The 22659-nt window shown below is 42.0% G+C and overlaps 1 protein-coding gene across 1 annotated transcript in view; it reads left to right on the top strand.

Annotated features, from left to right (window-relative positions):
* The window catches only part of LDAH (lipid droplet associated hydrolase), a gene marked incomplete at its 3' end in the record, with an annotated part of 119415 nt that extends 98905 nt beyond the window's left edge, over window positions 1-20510 (top strand). The window contains exons 6-7 of the mRNA XM_084262025.1: window positions 6835-6917; window positions 20319-20510. Coding sequence (XP_084118151.1) covers window positions 6835-6917; window positions 20319-20510 — 275 coding nt within the window. The remainder of the gene's footprint in view (window positions 1-6834; window positions 6918-20318) is intronic.
* Window positions 20511-22659: the final 2149 nt, after the last annotated feature.

Below are 22659 nucleotides of genomic sequence, written 5' to 3'. Positions count from 1 at the left end.
ATCCCACATTCTCTCTTATCTTTCACATGTAATGATTTTTCAGGATGCTAGGTGCAGTATTTTGTCTTTACTAAACCCCAGGTATTTGTCTCTTCAGTGAGTAGTGAGATACAGTGGTGAATGAAGCTACACGGTCACCGTAACTTCAGCATGGACGCCAAGGTCACAACTCCAATACAACTCCCACACGGTTCATTATGGGAGCTCTCCATGCTTGCGTGCTGAGCCAGGGTCCTGCAGACTCCTGGACGTGCTTCATTTTGTGCAGTGACTCACTCTGCAGATTTCAGTGAGACAGCCTCATCACTCAGGAAGTTCAGCGTGTGGGCTCTAGGTTGCATTTTAAATTGTACTTGAAGTCATGACAGTCATTACCAATAAACATTTTTCCAGGATTCTTGGTAATGATTCTGGGAATCTTTAATGATTTTCAGCTAAAGCAAGCACTAGCACAGGCTGGGAGTCTCTCTGCTGACAGTAACACCAGCAGCAAGCACTGACGAGGTGATCTCAGAAGGCGACCTTACTCTGCACAGCCTTAGGAAAGATTTCAGGGGCAGGTCATTTTGTGTGTCTCAGTTTCTGGCTGTGTCCAGTTCACAGCCTGATTTTCAGAGCTGCTGGAAAGTTCATAGTGCCAGTCGGTGGGAGCTTTTTGAGATGGCTTTCTGATCACACACAGAGAGCGAGTGAATTCTTCTGAGTTATTTCCTTTGAGAAAGCAGCTCAGTGTTCATCAAATAAGGAAACAGGAGGTTTTTTTAAAAAAAGGAAAGAACTAAATATTCAAAAAATGTGAAGGTTAGCAGAGCATAGCATTAGGAAATGGCAGAGAATTTCTCCCTGAACTTGTGACTTGGCTTTTGAAAAAAATACCTTTTCTGAAGAAGGCCAGTTTGACATTCCACATCAGTGAGAGAGGTTACTGTTCCCACTCACTGCTGGTATCTCTTGCAGTATAGCTTTCCATAGACAGTAAACGTCTTACACTGTTATGGGGATTAGAGGAAAGCAGTAGATTTAGGATATTTTTACTTTAATAAAGATTTTTGCAGTGTCTCCTGTTATGTTAAATGTTTGGGAAATGGGACATACTTGAAACAGCTACTAGACAGATATATGACTGAAAACTGAGCTTCAGGAGTATTTTTGAAAGCAGCTAGTAGAGTTTTGCAGCACTTCATCCCTTTACTGTTTAGTGGCTGTGTTAGGGATGTGACTGATGGAATACAGTATGTGTTTGCTGAGTTTGCAGGTAGTGCCACACTAGAACATGCTGCAGATACAGTGGAGGAGGATGGGATCAAAATTCTCACTACAGGAAGGACATCAAGGTCCTCAAGCATGCCCAGAGAAGGGCAACCAGGGTGGTGAAGGGGCTGGAGGGCAAATCATATGATGAGCAGCTGAGATGGTCTCTTCAGCCAGGTGACAGGAGACAGGACCAGGGGAAATACTACAAAGCTGCCACAGGGCAGGTTCAGATCAGATGGTAGGAAAAACTTCTTCAGTGAAAGAGTTGTCAGGGCCTGGAACAGGCTGCCCTGGGAGGGGATGGAGTCACTGACCCTGGATGTGTTTAAAAAAAGGGTAGATGAGGTACTTAGGAATATGGTTTAGCATAGGACAGGAATGGTTTGACTTGATGATCTTAAAGGTCTTTTCCAACCTTGTGATTCTGGGACCACCACAAGCTAAAAGAAGAGGTCAGAAAGGGAGAGGATAATGCTGTCATTCCTTAAAGAGCAGAGTTGTTCTGTATGTAAATTAAGTACAAGGATGATAAATCACTGTTTAAGCTATAGTTCTGAAGGAAAAAGTTCTGGGAATATCGTGAGTCGCAAAGTGATGTGGGTTAATGTGTCACGTTGCAGAGTGACAGATGTGATTTTGTTACGTCTGAAGAGGTGCATGGGCTGAAAGAGCTACAGCTCCACTGGGGAAGGGAGAGACGCTCCCCAGAGTGAGCTGAAATACCGTGTCAGTGTCATTCAAGAGGGATACAAGCCACTGGAAGTATGCAGAGGGAAACCAAGAAAGAACAACAGCAGACCTAGAGAACGGAGGAGAGGTTGTTGGAAGTGTAAGTTGTCTGGCCTTCATAGATACTTGCCCTAAGATTAATTGTATTAACTCTATTTACAATTGGAGGAGCTCAGGGCAAGAAGCTTAGATATGAATGCAGCAAATACGTGTGCTTATCAGTTTCCTGTGGCAGTAAGGTTCACAGTTAATTGCGTATGGCATTTAAAAAGTACTTCCTCTTATTGTTTTGCATTTTAATGCGTTATGCTGTAAGAGAGGGAAAAACAGTGTATCATGAAGTATAAGGAACGTGAGAGCAACAGCACACGTTTAACTGTACTTTGTTTTTAGCACCATTCTCAGTGTTGCTGTGTCCCACAGAGGCTGTGACTGTCAGCATACATGGTTGTTGAGGTGTGTTCATGTTATGGGATTTATGTAACAGCATTGAAGAATTCTGATCATCACCCACCTCTCATTTATGAAACATAATGGGTTATTTTATTGGAATTTTGAGTAAAAGTGCACAGTGAACAACAGTCATCTTAGGGGCCTTTGGGTTTCTGGTTCCATTCCTTGCATTAATCTACAAGTTTGTAAGGGAAAAGAAAGAACATTTGGGGATTTTTTTTCTGCATATATGTTGCTTACTGTTTCTTCCATTTCAATTTCATTTGTTAGCACGGTGAGTTTTTTTCTCTCTGCTCTTTAGGTGGCTCTCACATTTCTCACTGCCTAGTCCTCCCAAACTGACTAGTGTTGTGCAAATGATGTCAATAAACTACTTCTCCATTGACCAGATCATAAAAAAAATAAATTACCCATGATTTTAATATGAAGCTGCACTAGAATCTTAGGCCAGGGTTTATTCCACCTCAGTTCAGGCACTTAATTCAAGTTAAGGTCTAAAAGATTTATCACTGAAAAGAGAGGCATTTTGAGAGGTGATTTAACCCACCCCAGAAATGATCAAATCATGAGGTGTCTTCAGTGTTTATTTACAGATTTTAGTAATAATCACTATTTCTTGTGTTTGTGGTAGAACCTTATTCCTTGCTGTGATGAAAACCATCTAATCTAATCTAATCTAATCTAATCTAATCTAATCTAATCTAATCTAATCTAATGCTAATCTTTTTTATTTTGTTTCCAGACTGTTTCTTAGCACGTTACAGCCTTTCATTTAACAGCTGCCTAGTTTCAGCCCAAGTTTATTGTGTGAAATGTAACAGAGGGCTTTTAGAAGACCACTAATTTTTGCCATCTGGTTGTGTTTATTGAAATGTTTAAGAAATTACAGATCAGTAAAATGCCATTTTCCTTTGTAAAATCAGTAGTGATTACACACTATTTTTAACTCCGCAAAACACTGGGCTGGGTGATTCTTACATAGCAGGATTGTTATTAGCTCAGCAATTCTGTATTAAAAGGTTCTTCAGAAATCTTAAATGTACCTTTTAGCCCTGATATATTCTGTACTCTCCACTGTTTCTTCTTCTAGATACTTCAATACCCAAAGAGAAACCATTGTTACCACCAGATAAAGATTATAGGGAGCGGAAACCTCCTGAATGTTTTGAGCAGGAAAGGTGCAGGCAAAAAAAAAGGAAAACAATTTTGCTTCCAAACAGTGTATTTGTCTTCTTTAGCTGCTCCCTTAGCCTGTGCAAATTCTGTGGTAGGCCTTTTGTTTCTGATATACCTCAGGAATATTTTATTGTTTATTTTTAAATCTTTTAATGTTTGTTCTTGGAAACCTACTTTTGGTCTTTGCAATTTCCTCTTACTTAACGCCTGCTGAAGTTTAAGTTCCTGTTTATTGGCTTCCCGAGGATCATGTTTCCAAAATCTGAAGGATTTCTGTTTGGTTGAAATAGACTCTTGAACCTTGCCATTCATCCGGTTTAGCTTAATCCTGCTTTCCTGGTTCCCTTTCTTGCACCATACACAAGCCTTCAGAGACTCTTCCTCTTAAAGAAGTGTCCTTATGGCCTTTGCTGTCTTATAGTTTCACTTTTATGTCTTTCATGACTAATTAAGTTCACTAAGTGTGTGAATTCCACGTCATTTCTTCTTTTTTTTTTTCTGCAAAAACCCAAGCGACCCAGAAATATGAGCAGAACCCACCAAGAACAAGAGGTAGGACAAAGAAACCAGTAAGATGGGAGAAGGGGAGTATTTACACTCCCACTTTAGTTGGATGACTGAACTGAAGGTGGAGAGCTGCCTGCAGGATGCTGCTAGGTAATGGCAAATGTTCTGACTGTAGGTAGGCTATCTACCATCTCCTGCTAACAAGAACCTTATTGTGGACTGGAAAGTAAGAGGCTTGGCATGCTAAAATCCTCATATAATGGATAAGGCACAAGTGGTGTCACCACAGACACCCTGCCACATCCAGGCTCTTGCACTCAGTTCTCTGTGAACTCTTGTAAATCCATAGTAAGCCACATCTATCACCTGAAGGACCAGCACCTAGGGTAGCAAGGGCTGCTCTCCACCTTCTGACACAGAGCAGTGCTTTTGACAGGCAGAAAACTTCATACAGAGGTAGGAGTTTTGAGCATTGAAGTCATATTTGTCACATCAGAAACCAGAATCAAGCTGAAATTAAGGGAAGACCGGTGTAGTTCCTCACTGACTTTCATACCTTTCATTTAAGGTTTTCCCAGATGATTCTTGAAGGTGCATGCAAAGATGTGTGTGCTTCCAAAAGCTAAGGTGTTAACTGTATCAGTGTTTGGAGCTGAACTGAGAAAAAGAAGACCAGTGTCAGGGCATGAACATAACAGTGCTGTAGATGGACAGACTTCTGCCAGCTGCACCACCAGATTAGATAACTGGGTTGCTAGACAAAACTTGCAAGGAAGCTGCTTTGCCCGATGGAATGGGATGGGACCAGCAAATTTGCTGGATTGTCTATATGACATCACATCTGCAACCCTTTTGTCTTGTCTGGGAAAGGAAGAACTTCCACTACCTGAGTTCAGCGTTTCACTGAAGAAGACAGAGCTCCACAGGCGTATAATTGAGTTGCATCTTCTTTGGCTGGTTCAGAAGTAGATTCTACTTTCTAGGGGCTTGGGGTTTTTTCACTTGAGAGCACCAGCTTTGTCTTTTAACATTTGATCTCTGGAGCCATCACTCATCTCTGGTGGCATTCTGTTTCCTTAGAGCACTGCTGGAATTCAGCCAACTTCATGTTTTGGCCAGCACCAAATCACTATGTGATTGCCATTTCCTCCCCTATCACACATTGTGAGAATCTATTACTCCTGTCACAGAGCCGTTGTCCAATCCAACATTGTCATTAGCTATGTGGGCATAAAACGTGACTGGTTCCAATTCAAAAATGGTCAGTCTCTCCATTTTCTTATGTTCTTCAGGAAAGGATTTAGTATTTTAGATTACTCTCAGGTAATGCAGGACCTGGAAATTGAAGTGCTTTAAGGTAGTTTTGCCATTCAGGTTCATCAATTGTTTTTGCAAACTGGTGAGAAAGGAGGATAATATTGCCCTTCATTCCCACATATAGGTTATGAATGTCTCTGTCATCCAGCAAGCATAGAGGCTTCAAACTGTGAGGACAGGAGAGGCTTTGCCAGCTTATTAACCCAGTAGTGAAAAGATATCAGGTGAAAGAAGTGCTGATTGTTCAGCTAGTGATGCCTGCACATTTCCTCAGTACAGCACTGATGTCAGAAATGGAGAGCCTCTATTAACATTGGGTCTGAACACCCTTTGGAGGACTTCTCACAATCTTTAGGCATAGTGAAAGACTGATGGACATGAAGCAAGTCTTGATTCTTCAGTTGAATACATGAGGCTTATTCTAGCAGCAGAACTTGTGATCTAGCAGGTACATGCTTGTTCAAAGCCTGGTTTTGGTCTCTGCACTGAAATGTCTTGCTGAGGTTCTGTGAGTTCTGCTGTAACAGAAGCCAGGCTAGGTGAACACAGCATGATCCTTCTGTGTCAGAATGTTTAAATTTATGAATATTTAGGCAGCTAGGCAAATTGACCCCTTTTTCAGAAGTGCTTAGTTCCCACATACATGGGACCTGCTAGAACTCAACACCTCAAAAAATTAGACTGGTTTTAACTAAGTGTCTAAACATTAGACTCTACCATTTATGTCTTTGAGACAGTACCTTGCAGACCAACTCACAATAAATTGCACCAAGCCATTTTTAATACTTCACATTCCAGAAAGGTAAGGCTTAGGCATTTGGTGTCCATCCAGTCCTGTCTGGGTAAGTACCTATGCAGGACTGCAGCCTTCAGTGATACTGGTATTTGCCATTATTTTTATTATTTGATCTGTTGAACATCTGAATGATTTGCATATTGAAATGCCAACAATTTAACTGTCTCTTGCCTTTTTATGAATGCTTTGTATTTAAAAGCCCACTCTTGCAAACACTTCATTGGTAATTTATCATGCTTACCTTTACCTTTCTAAAAGTATGTAGTGAAAGGTAGTCATCAAAGTTCCTTCAGTGTTCACTGGATAGAAAGTTATCACCGTGGGCTGATTCAGAAGTCAGTAAGACAGTTGGACAGAGTTCTGTTCCAAAGGTGTCTTACCCTTTCCTTTAATCAGTGGGAAGTGACTTATTTAATCTATGCCTTTTTGATGATTCAGTTGACATAAATTCTGCCATTTCTATCAGTGGGATTCATTTTCAGTGAGATTGTCAAGATGACATCTGCTCTAGATACCTTACCTCTTTGTGGGGTTGGGCCCATATTACTTTTTGTAAAAGATTTGCTGTGTAATTACATTATTGAATTTTTCTTTTTCTGCAGCCAACATCTTGTATATGGCAAGCCAAGAAATGATGAAGGTCGTGGAGAGAGACAGTACAACCATAAAGCAAAATTTGAAAAAGGTAACTTTTTAATCCTCAGAGTTTTCATGGGAAGCCCACATGCATGAGGAAACATAACATACAGATAATATTTGTGCAAAACCACAATTTCAGGAGGCTTGATACTGCTTTTTTCTTAGTGTCATTCCACTGACTTAGGAGAAGCGATTAAAGGGGTCACTGATTGTTAGTGTCATTGATCTACACCTTCACAGATGTAGCCACTATCGTATGTAGTATCCCATTTGAGATGTTTTTCCTTGGTGGAGGACAAGCAGTCTATGTTCTGGATAATATAGATGGACATGTCGTTCCCAGTAAGGCCAGTAGTTACCTGGGGTCAGATCAGACAGGCAGATGTTTATAAATATGTAAAGGGTGAGAGTCAGGGAGATGGACCCAGGCTCTTCTCAGTGATGACCAGCGATAGGACAAGGGGCAGCAGGTGCAAGCTGGAGCATAGGAAGTTCCATGTGAATATAAGGAGGAACTTATTCACTGTGAGGGTGACAGAGCACTGGGACAGGCTGCCCAGAGAGGTTGTGGAGTCTCCTTCTCTGGAGACATTCAAACCCACCTGGACATGTTCCTGTGTGACCTACTTTAGGTTATCCTGCTCTGGCAGGGGGGTTGGACTAGATGATCTTTCGAGGTCCCTTCCAGCCCCTAACGTTCTGTGACTGTGTGATGGCCACATGAGTGAAGACTGTTTGACCAAATCCTCTGACTTTGCTGACAGAACTTGTAACTTGTGTTGTGTGGTGTCAGTTAAGTTCATGGGATTCTGCAGGCTAGATTTTTCCATGCACTTTCCATGGCATCAAAACATAGGATTTGTTGTTGAAAGAGATCCTGGTACAGTTTTGGTCTGGACCGATAGCATTCTCCCAGTGAATTCCCAGTCATGGTTCAGGGGTTGGCACAGGTCAGGAACTGTTGCTCATTGGGGTTTGGATGTGGTCTCCCCATTTTGGAAGCTGGGAGAATGGAGTAGTGTGGCCATGGTCAGACAGTTCCAGATGGCTTATGAGCCAGAAAACTGTCACAGTTAATAAACTACCATTGGTGTAACTTCTGTGTGAGTAGATAATCAGTATATTATTCTAATGTATCGCCTTCCTTCCCTCCATTTTTTATGTCACTCCTGTCTTTCTGCTGGAAAAATGATTGCAGCACTTTGCACTGGCAGAGGCTTCCCTTGGAGAATGGAATTTTCTAGGACAGAGGTCCTAGATCTCTGTAAGATTACTTTGTGCATGTAAATACATACAGTACAAAGTTCACTTCATAAGTCAGGCTTTCTTTTTTTTGTCTGAAAATGGATTTATCTTTTATTGAGCCCATTTGCCTTCTCTGCACTTTCTAAGGTGTGTTCAGATGTTTCAGTTCTATCTTTTTTGAAGGAGATGAAATAGCACACATGAACAAGACACACAGCACAGCACTAGGCATGCTTGGTTTCTTTCACATTTGTATTGCAGAGCATTCAGAGTTCTCCTGCACTTGGGAGAGAATCTCATTGAAGAAACTGAAGGGCTGATCTTGCAGACTGCAAATATTCCCATTGTCTTAAATAAAACTTTCCATGGGTTGACCTAAAGCCCAATGAATCAAAGTAAAACAGTTCATTTTACTGACTGAATTACCTCTCCGACTGTCAGGGAGCTGCACCCAACTAGGTGCAAATGGGGCAATATAACAGGGTCCTCCAACTGTTCCAGACAAGGCAAACCAATGACCCAGGTCCAGCATCTCTCCAAAGAATCCAGTCAGGAGACAGGGGCAGAGACAGGACTAGAGACAAAGTTACAACGTGGATCCAAAGTTCATCCAGGAGACATGACAGGCTATGTAGAGTGCATGTCAATCAATGTCAGTCTAGGACACAGAGACCAGGACAGGACTGGGGACAGATACTCTACAATGAGGCTTGAGAGGCAGAGACTAAAGGCAAAGGACAGAGATGGACACCCTAGGCCATGAGCAGGGACTGCAAGTCAGCATCCCAGGCAAGTCTGGCAAGTCCTGGTCATGTCCTGAAACTGAGGGTAGGGCTCTGCAGGGTACCGTGTGATGGGCACAAAAGTGAAGTCTGCAGGGTCAGGACTTTGGTGCAGTTGGAAATGTTATTCACAAACACAAGTGCTGGAAGTTTAGCATAAAAGCTTGGCTGGATGAGGACAATGGTGGTGACTATCAGCTGCAGCTCCAGTGACTTCAGGTGGTCTACTCAGATGCTTCACATTACAAAAACACTTATTTCTTGTACTGCATGAAGGCCTATAGCCAACAGTAAGAGTTTGCAGGTGTCTTAGTCTGCTTCATCCATGCTTTTGTTGACTCTATCAATCTAAGCATGGCCTTGGCAGGCAGGACCTTTTTTAAACCTGTGTTAACTTTCTTTTATTGATTCTTCTATGTCCTCATACTTTAAAAGTGGCAAAAATACCCAAGAAAACAAAAAGCTAAAGCAAGCTTATGAGCGGTTGGCAAACTGAAGAAAAAGCAGCTCTAAAAATGAAGCTAAATGCTTCTCTTTTTTCATCTCCTAGTAATTTCTGGGAATGTAAGAATTAAGGAAAAATTTGTGAGTTGGCGTTATGTTAAATTTGAAGTGTATTGACAATAAAAATGGGCTTAACTTATAAAGGTTGGAAGTTTATAAAAACAGGAACTATAGTCCAAGTTGCTATAGAACTGGCAAGCTGTCACTTCAAAAAATTTATACAGTTTAGTAGTCGCTGTGATCTTATGCTAAAAGCCAATCTTAACACCTGACTTTGCCAGCTGCTGTGGAATAGAAAAGTTATTTCTGGATCTTATTTGCATTCTGTGATCTGAAGAAGAAAGAAGAAGAGACACTAAATTATTCCAGGCTTTCCATGCCCAGGTTTAACTATAATTATTATTAGTTAGAAACCAGGATAAATTTTGTCTCCAGACCCCATACTCTTAGTCTGATGATACTAATTGTTCAGATTTGTGTTGAAAGAATTAGAGCTGGAATATCTTGGATAATTAAGTGAGGTATTGTACTTAGAGTCTTCTAAAGACAGACATTGTGCATAGGAAGTTCCACACCAATATGCAGAAGAACGTTTTCATGGTGGAGGTGACAGAGCCCTGGGACAGGCTGCCCAAGGGGGTGTGGAGTCTCCTTCTCTGGAGATATTCAAGACCCATCTGGACACCTACCTGTGCGACCTGTCCTAGGGAAACCTGCTTTGGCAGGGGTGTTGGACCTGGATGACCTCTGGAGGTCCCTTCCAACCCCAACAATTCTGTGGAATTCTGTGAAATATTAAATAGCAGTGGAACTGTATAAGAAGGATAGAGACTTGTCTTCCAGCAAAGTGATATATGATAGACCATTTAAAATGTTGGCTGTAAAGCTGCTTGTCTGGATCAAGCAGCACATGACTGTAGCTGCTTCTTGCGATGACACAGGGAGCTGTGATAAATCACAAAATCCAAACACACGAGGTAGGGGATGCAGATACAAGATGTGCTCAGCTCTGATGGTTAATGCTCTTTAGCTGATTGTGTCTGAGATGGCTGAGCTATGCTCTTTCACTGCAATCACACCAGTTCCCTTTCCTAACAAATACTGGAGGCAAATATCCTGCTGTCCTTAAGGAAGTTTATTGTAATTCTTGCACAAAAGGAAGTGGATGTAATTCCATATTCTTAAAAGATGGATCAGCATTGAGAATCATGGAGCTTTTACAAGTAGAATAAAAATAATAAAAGGAAAAGGAAAATGTTTATATTGAGTGTGCCTGTTGCGGACAATGATATTTCCATATAGAAGCTCTCTACTTAACTAATGCCACATTCATGGCTTTATTTTAAGATGTAGCCTTGTAACTTTTTTCCCTGTCAAGTATACTTACAACTTTGTTGTAACCAAGAAGATATTGCATTAATGGGTAAAACTAGGGTGCTTAGAGTGGATATTTTGCTTAAAAAAACTCAGTCCTTGGATTTTATATTTATTGAGAATATTTTTTTCATTACTTCATGTGTAATGCTAATAGTTGTACTTTTAAGTGTAGGATCTGCTCCAAACCCCATCTAAATCAGTAGAAGAGCTCCCATAGACTTCAGGAAGTCTTGAATCAGTTTGGCAGTGAACTTTCTGTAGTGGTTCATAATTTCTTGAAACCGTAAATCATCTCCTCCAGCAACTGAAAATCATGATTCCTTTTGTTAAGATGTTAAACAAAAAAGTTTATGTGCTGCTTCAGTTTTGCCAGTGGTTTGGTGTAGCAGATCAGTGATTGCGTAAGGAAAGAGACAGGAAACATCTGAAGTGGAGATACAGAGATGAAAAAAAGCTGTTGTCTGAGAAGAATTTTTAATCGCATAGGGAAAAGTAAATAGAGGGAGGTGGTGGGCATAGGAACCTGTCTTCACTCAGACTGAAGAAGCTGGTATTGGAGGTGGCTTACCACAGCTGTGGGGAAGAAACTGTCTTGAATGAAATGAATGAAATACATGTCTAACTCTTCCTGCTTATTTCAACGGCGTCTTTTAAAATTTAAAGCAACACAAGTTCATATCTCACAGTAATACCATAGAAAATGTGTTATCCTGGAGTATGAACTCAACAGTGCTATGTAGGCATTTAGACTAAAAATTGTGAAAATGAAGTATTTCCTTTCCTGACAAGAGCGCTGGGTTTTCCTTTTGGAAGGTTGTCTTTGCTAGAGAAAATTTTTAAAACTGAGCAACCAAGACCTGTTTTGACACCTGAAGCAGCTGTTTGGACGTGACCATCGTTTTTTGTTTGAGTCTTTGTAGACTTACACAGGGGTTTAATAATTATTCCCAGTCAGCCCAGCATGATCTGAAGATAAGTGGTTAAAAGATTATTACAAATACTTCGCCTACCCACAGCCTGAGCAAGTTGCTTGCCTATATTTGTGAAAAACCTTCCAAACACTCCTTCTGAATAGGTGCAAAGTGCTCTCTCCAGCCAAGAACACCTCTTTTTTGGCTGGTCTCACATCCTTTTTGGCCTGTGCTCCCTGGAGGTGCAGAGTTGAAGTTAGGGAAGTTGCACATGTGCTTGGGGATTTTGGTGCCTGTGTCATTTAACCACAAAAACAACCTTCTCTTTGAAGCACCCAGAGTGCTTAATCAGGGATCGGCAGTTTCTCTCCTCGCTGGAAGAAGATCCCAGTGAACATTCAAGAAGTTCAGTGGATCACTACCTGAAAGGAGGTTGTGGTGAGCTGGGGGTCAGCCTCTTCTCGCAGATAAATAGCAATAAGACAAGAGGGAACGGCTGCAAGTTGCACCAAGGAAGGTTCAGGTTAGAAATTAGAAGAATTTTCTTCTCAGAAAGAGTAGTTAGACATTGGAACAGGTTGCCCGAGGAGGCAGCAGAGTAACCAGTTCTTGGGGTGTTGGATGAGGTACTTAGGAACCTCGTTTAGTAAGTAATATAGATGGTGAGGGGATGGTTGGACTAGATGATCTTGGAGGTCTTTTCCAACCTTAATGATTCTATGATTGCATGATCACAATATGCTTACTTGTGATATAGCCTGGGGAAGAGTGTCTGGAAAGCTGCCTGGCAGGAAAGGAACAGTTGGTTGACGGCTGGTTGACAGACGGCTGAGCATGAGCCATCAGTGTGCCCAGGTGGCCAGGAAGGCCAACAGCATCCTGGCTTGTATCAGGAATGGTGTGGCCAGCAGGACTAGGGAAGTGATTGTGCCCCCATTCTCAGCACTGGTGAGGCTGCACCTTGAGTGCTGTGTTCAGTTGTAGGCCCTTGACTACAAGAAAGACATTGAGGTGCTGATGTGAGTCAACAAAGAAGGGCAACAAAGCTGGTAAAGGATTTGGAACATGAGTCTTATGAATGTTAAGATGAGGTGGAATGGAGACCTTTCCACTCTCTTTAACTACCTGAAAGGAGGATGTCATGAGATGGAGGTTGGTCTCTTCTACCAAGTAACTAGCAATAGGACAAGATTGAATGGCCTCAAGTTGCGTCAAGGGAGGTTTAAATTAGGAAGAAGTTATTCACTGAAAGGGTGGTCAGGCATTGGGACAGGCTGCCAAGAGTCACCATCCCTGGAGGTGTTCAAAAAAAGTGTAGACTTGGCAGTCCATGACATAGTTTAGTTTGACACGGTGTTATTGGACAGATGGTTGGACTTGATGATCTTAGAAGTCTTTTCCAACCTTAAAAATTATGTGATTCTATGATATTTCACTTTCTCTGGAACTGAGCTCCTGTTACCATTGTTCATGCTGTGTGGTATCCTAATAAAGAAGCGATGAGATGGATTTCCAGGATTTTTGGGCAGGTTTAAGGTGTGTGCTACACACAACGAGCCACACCAGCAGTATTTCCCCAGCCTTCTGAAGAATACTGCAGAAGTTACCATCCAACCCTTAATTACATCTTAATTGCTGAGGGCAATCACTGACTTTCCCTCCCTCTGCCACCAAGCTCAGTGCATGGTGGTGGACAAAATTCCCATTCACAGGCAGATGTCGATCCTGCAAGACAGATCTGACTGATTCATCTCACTGAGTGGGGACAGTGTCAGGCTAAAATTCAGAGGGAAATAACTATTTGCAGTAAATATGGTTAGAAAAGTCTGTTATAGTATTGCTGAAATAGTGGTTTTGTGTCTGTCTGGTTTTATTTTGGTATTTATACAGACTTCACTTCTGAAATAGTCATGTTTCTGACACTTCTAAATATATACCCTCAAAATGCTTTTAAGTCTTTAAAAGCAGCATAGTATAAATAAGTTAATTGCCCTGCTTTGTTGGTGAATCTTTTTTTTAAGGCAGATCTTTGCACTGGGTTGAGTTTGATCCTCTGCTGTCTGTGAGAAAGTGGAAATGGAAGTGGCCTCGCTTAATCTCTTGGGTCTGTGTGTAGAGCTGTGGGTAGCACTGCTAACAAACTGCAGCAAAGTTGGGGAGAAGCCCTTTCCCCTTCCTTGATGAAAACAGGGAGCGTGTACCCTGCTTGTTGGTACAACATGATACCTGACACTGGGGAGAGGAGAAACACATCTCGAATCGAGTGTGAAGTCGCCACTTCTCCTGGCTGCACCACAGGTCTTTATCTTAATTTTTAATTTAATTTCTCTGAAAGTAAAATGTTTCTCCACTCCATTTCCAGATAGGGAAGTTGGTTCTGTTTATTGGTTATGCTGGTTTAACAAAACTGGCCATGTTCCTTATGATTAACAAAATCACTGCAAATCACAGAATCACAGACTATCTCAAGTTGGAAGGGACCCATAAGGATCATCGAGTCCAACTCCTGGCTCTTCACAGGGCCAGCCAAGTCAGAGCATGGGACTGGGGGCATCGTCCAGACACTTCTTGACCTCAGCCAAGCTCAGTGCTGTGACCACTTCCCTGGGGAGCCCGTTACAGTGCCTGACCCCCATCTCAGTACAGAACCTCTTCCTAATATCCAACCTAAACCTCCTCTCTCTCTTTGCTTCATACAGTTCTCTTTGGTTCTGTCACTGGTCACCAAAGAGAGGAGATCAGTGCCTGCCCCTTTGCTTCCCCTCATCAGGAAGCCACAGACCACGATTAGGTCTCCCCTCAGCCTCCTCTTCTCCAGGCTGAACAAACCAAGGGACTTCAGCCTCTACTCGTAAGACTTCCCCTCCAGACCCTTCACCATCCTTGTTGTCCTCCTCTCAATTATTTTCCAATGCTTCCTCTCAGATGTCCAAGGGAAACAGTTTCACTTCACACTACCCTTGGAAAGTTGAGAAATCCCAATTCTGGTAAAGTAAGCTGAGAAGCAAGTTCCAAAGACCTTGCCATCAAACTGGCTGATCTCAACCACAGCGGGATCACGAGGGCAGAGAGATGATGTCTCAGAGAATCAGATCCCAAAGCATTTAGGCCTTCCTAGGGCAACGCCAAACTCTTTGAATTCTTCCCAGAAACTGATTAGTAAAGCCAAAGTACAGCTGAAGCGAGTCCAAAAAAGAAACGCGTGTCCCAAACCAGCCTGTTCCCCTGTCGTTTATACTGTTCTTTTGGCAGGATAAGGTGGAGACACTTTCATAATTCCAGAGAAGCTAAGTCACTTTCTATAAACCCTGATTGCAACTAAAATTAATTCTGGGCTAATGCCTTTTAAACTACTTCTCATCCAAGAGCAAATGAAACTGTTTGCTGGTTACTGTTGAGATATGTCACCCAGGGAGAAGCCACCGTCTCAGCTGGTGAATCCATGTGGGAGTTCTACCGATGAAACATTAATGTATCAGAGACAAGGATTTCAGCAAGGACACTGGGGCAGTCTTGCCTGCCATTGCCAGTGTATATCCACAGAGAACAGCCCTTTGCTCTTTGCCATCAGCTGGAGCGGTGCCTGCCAGTGTAATAAGACCCTGAAGTTGTTAAAGCATGTACCAAATTCCAGAGAGATAGAGAAAACTTGGTCTTTTTTTACTCTTTTTTTTTTTTAAGGGTTTTTTTCAGTGTTGACCTGTGACAGCCACAGAAGAAGCATAAAAGAAATATGTCTGTAATTTATACTTCTGTGAGCTGTCATACATACTAAAACAAGTGCCAATGGAGTCAACTGCAGGAAATCTTTATTATTTTCTTAGAAACTCTTTAAAATGTAAACATCCTGTTGATAGGAATCTCAGATTCTTCTGATGTTTACTTAGCAGCTGCCATCGTTGCGCCGTGTTGGAGTACACATACCATATTATAGGGTACTGTGCTGCCGGAGCCCTATTCTGACTCTGACTTCTAAGGACTTTAATAATAAAGCAGGTTATGAGAACATTGCTGTAATTTTAAAGCCATTTGAAACTGAAAAATTATGTAGCTATTTCCAACACGGTGTCGAAATGGCTTGCGAAGATGACCCACATCCCCTTTACTCTGCTCTCGATGTCAGGTCCTGAAAGAAGATATGTTTAGTCACTCAAAATGAGCAGGGTGTTGAATCAGGAGTGGTAACAAGTCTTTGACATGTCCAGGGGTAGCTGCCATTTCCCTTCTGATCCAAAAAATACCTGGAAGTCTCAGCGTTCAATATTGCAAAAGAATACAAAACAATCCTCTTGCCCTTGTGGCAGGAAAGTTAAAAAATTCAAATACTGAAAAGTTCAAGCCCAGAAGAAAAAGACAAAGAGCCTTCTATTTATTGTTTTGTAAATCTGTTTATTTTTAAGCTAGACTCATTATTTTGGGGGTCTGACTCACCATTTTTGAATGCTGACGTTGGCAGCAGTTTTCCCTTGCTGATAAGGGTGGTTGTGCTGACTCGGGATGTCTCTACAGCCATGCACAGCCCACAGGAAAACAGGTACTATCCAGATCCATGCAAATCATCTAGTCCACACTTGTGTTTCCCACCGTTAATGAAGATCCCATGGGCCTCCCATGGCACGTGGTTCATTAATCACTCCTGCCTGCATGCTGCAGTAGCAAAGCTCGTGATGCTAAAACGAAGATGAGAACATTTGGATTCTGGACACTTTTATTTAAATACATCTAAAATGAATCTGTCTTGATATATTAGGAAAAGAGGTGACATCCTAACAGCTGTATGTTTTGTGGCTGCCTGTGGCATAGGCAGAGAGCACAGACATTGAGACCCTCACCGCCACAGATGGCAGTCCAGGCTCTGTCAGGTTCCATAAGCCCTGTACCACCAGCTGGATCAAGGAAAATTGACACCTTAATTGCAATGCAGCATTTAGATTTCATTAATTAACCCTTAAATTGAGAAGCATCTTGAAAACAATTCTGAATTGTGTTGGCAGGTTCTACTTCAGAAACAAGTATGTTAAAGTTTTGCGCTTGCAGGCGGACGGACACTCCCAGGCACACAGGATGCACGCACTGACATTTGGGGGTTGGACTCAGTGATCTCTTGAGGTCCCTTCCAACCCCTACAATTCTGTGATCCTGTGATCTGCACATGGAACAGGCAGACAGAGTACCTACAGCATCAAAGAAAGTTCCCCAAATCTTCCTGTATCAAAACTGCTCTTAGTTAGTTGGTTATAATGAACCCAAACTTTAATTGGATATATGACACAAGTGCCTATCCTACCTTGACTGTTTATCTTTTATTGCTTTTCAAAGGCTTCTACAACGTCTACGAATAAGGCTCAGTGATTCTGTGAAGTATAAATAGATGGTTTCATGGTAAAAGCACCTAAGCTTCACATCCAACAGTGGGCTGTTGGTGAAGTCATTAAAATTTTTCATAAATGGTCATAGTTTGTCCTCACTTTACTGAGTATCTCATTTAAGATCTTGAAATGTGTTTTACAGATAGTGTTTCAGAGCACCCACAAATGAAGTCCAGGAGTGCTGTCCTTTGTGTGCTGTCAGTACAGTGTAATGCTATGCTCACTGGGAAACCAGCTCTAGGTGTTTCAGCCACCTGTACATACTTTGAAATGACCACATGTAGTTTAACATTAATTTCTGTGCTCCCCATCTGCAAAATGGAGATAAAAATGGCCACTAAGGTGTTGCAAAACTAAATTAATAATCATGATCATGCAAATCCTGTAGTAATACATGCCAGAGGAATGCTCATAAGGAAATAAATTCTGTCTAAGCCATGAAATATGTAGTAAATAAATCCTCAGACCACACACAGAATTTGAAACAAAAAATACTATCAAATAGCAGCTCATCAGCTGGAAGCCATCCTGTCAGTGGATTGAATGAGTCAAGGATCCTTTGGATCAGGCAATGAAAGATTAAACCGTATTGCAAATATAGCAGAGGCAAGCTAAGAATGCACATAAATCTTTTGTTTAGGCATTTCCAAATCTGTGAGTTCTCAAGTTTACAGCCCTACCTGGAGAAGGGCCCATTTCACAGTTCATGCAGACTAAGCAAAGTACCATATCCACCTTTGTAAGTGTGACTTCTCATCTTCTTCCAAATGATCATGTGATGAGACTTTGTGACTGGCTGACCAAAATATCTGATCATTTCCCATTCGATGGGAATTGCACCATTTCTTTTTCTCTTGGTTTCATAATCTTTATTTTTGTATCTGTTGGTAACAGAGCCCAGGGTTAAACCCAATTCGGTCAGATGTTTGGCTTTCAGAAGGCCTGAATGCAGCTGGACATTTTACTTTGGCTTTTTTGAAGAATTTTTGCTGGTGTGATAATCCCATGATGTATGAACCAAAGGCAAGATCAAAACAAATTTCCTGCTAAAGCAAATGACACACCGTGTTTCCAGCAATTACTGAGTGACAAAGGAAACCAAGAAATATTTAACATGGTGTGGTTTATGTTTTATGTTTTACATCCCTATAGAAGTATAACTTGAGTTGGTGTCTGTGTAACCGAGATACTCAAATTTGGATACAGCCAATAGTCAGAAATATCCAAGATTTGGGTACACTTCAACAAGAGAAAAGTGAGTTAGACAAGAACTTGTAACATTTTGTGAAACATAGTCTGGGCTTTTGGCCCACCTTTGCCCCAGTGGGTACATTTATTTATATTCCACATGGCTACAAAAATGATGGGATTGAAGATTTTTGTGATGAAAGGAAAACTTCTTGTCCCCTAATTTATGTTAGCATTGCTCAATTACTCACTGAAGTACAGAAATGAAATATGAAACAAATGAGAGTAATGGAATTGGGCCAGGCTCTGTGTGTGATACGTTGAACAATCAACATCCTTCTGGTACCTGCACTCAAATGTTATAGTAGAAAGAGTCCTCCTCACTAATCTCATTCCTGTGTAGGTTTAAGGCTTTTACCCTCTCCTAGACAGCCAATCTCCTTTCAAGTATCTCATAGAAACTGAAAAACATAGCTACAGCATGCAAAGGTGAGACAAGAATGAGGGGAAATGATGACCTGGGAGTGACATTCAGTGTTTCTAACTTGAGAGAAAAGAGACTTCATTGAATATTTGCCTGGAATTCATGACTTGTGTGTTTAGGTGGGTCCTGTGGCACCTGCTTCGTGTATGTGATTGAACAAGGTTATTAGGGCAAGACCAGAACAAAATGGACTTTGGTAGAATTTTAATTCCACGTTACAACCCAGAAGAAAATTGCTCATTGATCTTTGAGGTGTCTGTGCCCCTTGGGCAGCAGTTTACAGAGATGAGATAGAGAGTTGGGGTTGTTCAGCCTGGAAAAAAGAAGCCTCTGGCAAGCCTTATTCTGACTTGTCTAAAAGGGACTTATAAGAAAGATGTGGGGCAAATGTTTTAGTGGGGCCTGTGGTGACAGGACAAAGGGTTATGGTTTTAAAGTAAAAGAGAGTGTCAGGAAGACATTTTTTACAATGAAGATGGTAAAACACTGGACCAGGTTGCTCAGAGAGATGGCAGAAGCCCCATCCCTGGAAATGTTCAAGGTCAGGTTGGACAGGTCTCTGAGCAACCTGATGGAGTTGACAATGTCTCTGCTCTTTGCAGGGCAGTTGACCTAGATGACCTTTAAACGTCCCTTCCCACCCAATCTGTTCCATGATTCTATGATTCTACAGTTGTCCAAGCAAAAAACGTTTTGCTTCTGAGAATGACCATAATTACTCTTATTCTAGCATGGCTGAAGGAATCAACTATAGTTAACATCTGACACCAAGGTTAAGAAAAATAGGTGCTCCTCCACCTAAGGCCCCAACTGGGCAAGCAGTTTGAGATCACACCTAACACCTGCCAGTAAGACTGACCTACTCACAAATGTGGAGTAACCACCTGCTTTCTCTTAGTTTATGTCCAGAGGAGTAACTTTATTAATGTTTATAAATTAATGTGGCCTTATTAGTGTCTTTAAATATGTAAAGGGTGACAGTCAGGAGGACAGATCCAGGCTCTTCTCAGTGATGGCCAGTGATAGGACAAGGGGCAACAGGTGCAGCTGGAGCAGAGGAAGTTCCATGTGAATGTAAGGAGGAACTTTGTCACTGTGAGGACAACGGAGGCCTGGGACAGGCTGCCCAGAGAGGCTGTGGAGTCTCCTTCTCTGGAGACATTCAAAACCCACCCGGTTGCATTCTTGTGTGATGTAGTCTGGGTGATCCTGCTCTGGCAGGGGGGTTGGACTAGATGATCTTTCGAGGTCCCTTCCAACTCCTAATGCTCTGTGATTCTGTGACTGCATGAACTACTAAATGTCTTTTTCCATAATAACACATATCTTAAGACAGGCAGAATTTCATCTCCATTTTCAGAATTCAGCCTGTATTGTTCCAGTTTTACACAGGAGGAAACTGAGTCACGGAGCATTTAATTGTTGTCATCATAACTTGGAAATAGCCAAGAGCTGCCAAGTTGCTCTTCCTCATGGTATATCTTTGGTCATGAAGCATTGCTTGTTTCCAGAAATTCAGTGCTCTTTGGATATTGGTTGCTTCATCAGTAACTTCAAATTAATGAATTGATACGCTTTGCTTTCCAGCTGATTTTTTACTATGGAACTGGAGACAGCTGGTGTCCACAGCACTACTACGATGAGATCAAAATGGATTTTCCAGACGGGGACATTCGCCTCTGTGAGAAAGGGCTCCGCCATGCCTTTGTGCTAGATGCCAGCAAGGAGATGGCTGCCATGATTACAGACTGGTTACGGGATGATCTGACCAAATTATAAATGCAGCTTCAGTGATTAACAAGAAAACGATGTAATTATTTTGTGAACGTGTAATTTTTTTGTGAGAGAGTCTGTCCTATTTTTTTTCTGTTTAATATAGATTATTATGACTTGTTTTCTACTGAGATGTTTTAAAGAAAGCTAAAGAGAGACTGGCTGGTCCAAAGTATAGTTTTACTGATTCAGGAGTGATGTACCTTCCTCCCGTGTCTTCGGGACTCTGAAGGACTTGGCAAAAGGTGGAATATTTATTGTCCCCTAGTGCTCTAGACAACACTAATGCTAGATTCACTGGCTACAAGTGTACCTAAGTTACTACCACCTTATCTGCTGGAGGTGATGCCAGGGATGGGTTTGGGGCAGCCCAGCTGTCCTGCTTGGGACAGAAACACCAGGCTACTCTGAATGAATTAAAATTCCCCCGTGGATGGATCGTGACAATGATCCTGGTATGGTGTGAAAGGCCTGGCGCTCTCCACAGGTCTCATCCATCCATGTAACCCTGGTGTGTGACCGGCAGAAGAGCCTGAGGCTCCAGGACACCCCTAACGTTGTCTTCTCCAGACCAGATGAGGTTGGTGGGGTGAGTTCAGGATGAGCATAAGGAAGATGTGTAGATAAGGTGTGCAGTTTCATCAAGTTTCAGAAGGAGTTTAGGGCACTACCAGGACTCCACAGGGTATTAAAAATACCATAAGGTAACTCTAGCTGCTCAGCAAGGAAATACATATGGAGCTCTTCTCTGGAACACGTCCAAGTGCTTCGTTTTCCCATTGACTATAGAGAAGATTAAGGATGCTGGTCAAAAGTGGCAGTATTAAAAAGTTAAAATGTGTTGCAGAATTCATATATAACTACTTATAGGTGGCCTAGCTCTTCTAATGAACAGGGAGAACTCGCTTGCTCAGCAGCTTTGTGGAATTAAACCAGTTTTGATACATGCCTAAATTTCAGTTCCTTGCTCTGAGGAATGAAGTATGACAATTTCTGCCAAGCCACAGATTAGGTAAATCCACCACGGGAAGATGGCTATTACTGTGCCCTGGTGATGCCCATGAAAGCTCATGAAATGTTACTGTTGAGAACCAGATCCTTGCTACAGCACATTGCTGACAAGCACACTGGTCCTCACATTTGTCCATCTCTCTCCTTTACAGAGAGGGAAAAAAATAAAACCAGGGAAAAAAGAAACATCTCACCAGTTGTGATAACACAAGAAGTTACATCTAGAAATGCAAATAATGTCAGTAAGGGGAACAGACACAGGTCTAATAAGGAGAAGCTTTCCAGCCATGAGCCTGTAAAGTTCTCCCTGTGGAGTTCAGAAAGGTATTTACCAATAAAGCACTACACAGTATAGTCAGGGAAGTCCTGCCTTCACGAAGAGATGAATTTAGGTGATGTGTTGGGTATCTGACATGATTTCTTAACAATTTTAGTGTGGTGCCAGTGGGAGTGGTACTGGAGGACATACTCTCTGTAAAGATTATTAATTCCTTACTCTTCTTGCACGATTGTTACACACCTGCCACTTCTCTCTAAATCCACCTTTCAATCTTTCGCCTTTACTTAGAGCAGTTTAATAGGATTCAATTTCTGGATGTTTTGGACTAGATTTCAGACCTGCAGCCAGCCAGTGGAGTTAAGTGACCTTCTTTGCATTAGAAACTGAGACTAGCCAGTGGCTTTTCAGATTACACTGCCGTGTCATGAAGCAGATGCTGATGCTTGAGGCACAACTGTTGAGACTACAGTTTCAGTAGCCTGGGGAGGAGCCAGGTATGTTCGAAGTGAAGGGACTGCGACTGTGCAACTACCTGATTCTGTTTCTTGGAGAGCCACGGGACTTGCCTTCTTTCTAGAGGGCCTTACTCAGTCACCATCAAAACAATTCAGAAACCCATAGTGGTGGTGCCTGTGTGTGTTTGAGCAGCCCCCAGGTGCCGGCACGTGTTGCTGTCGGATGGCCTTATGGCAGGTGGTCAATTCATCCAGTGGCCAAGGTGCTCCCTGTGGCAGGGTGTGTGGTGGGGGGGTGTTCACCTACGTGGAGAGATATTTATATATATGTAAACACAGAGGTTTACATATGCACACATTTGTATGTTAGGCACAGAAAAAACACAGCTCACTTGGATGTTTTGGTTTA

Source organism: Gallinula chloropus, assembly GCF_964237585.1.
Source record: "Gallinula chloropus genome assembly, chromosome: 3".
NCBI lineage: Eukaryota > Metazoa > Chordata > Aves > Gruiformes > Rallidae > Gallinula > Gallinula chloropus.
Note: the sequence above shows the minus strand (reverse complement) of the source record. Positions and strands in the feature narration are given on the sequence as shown.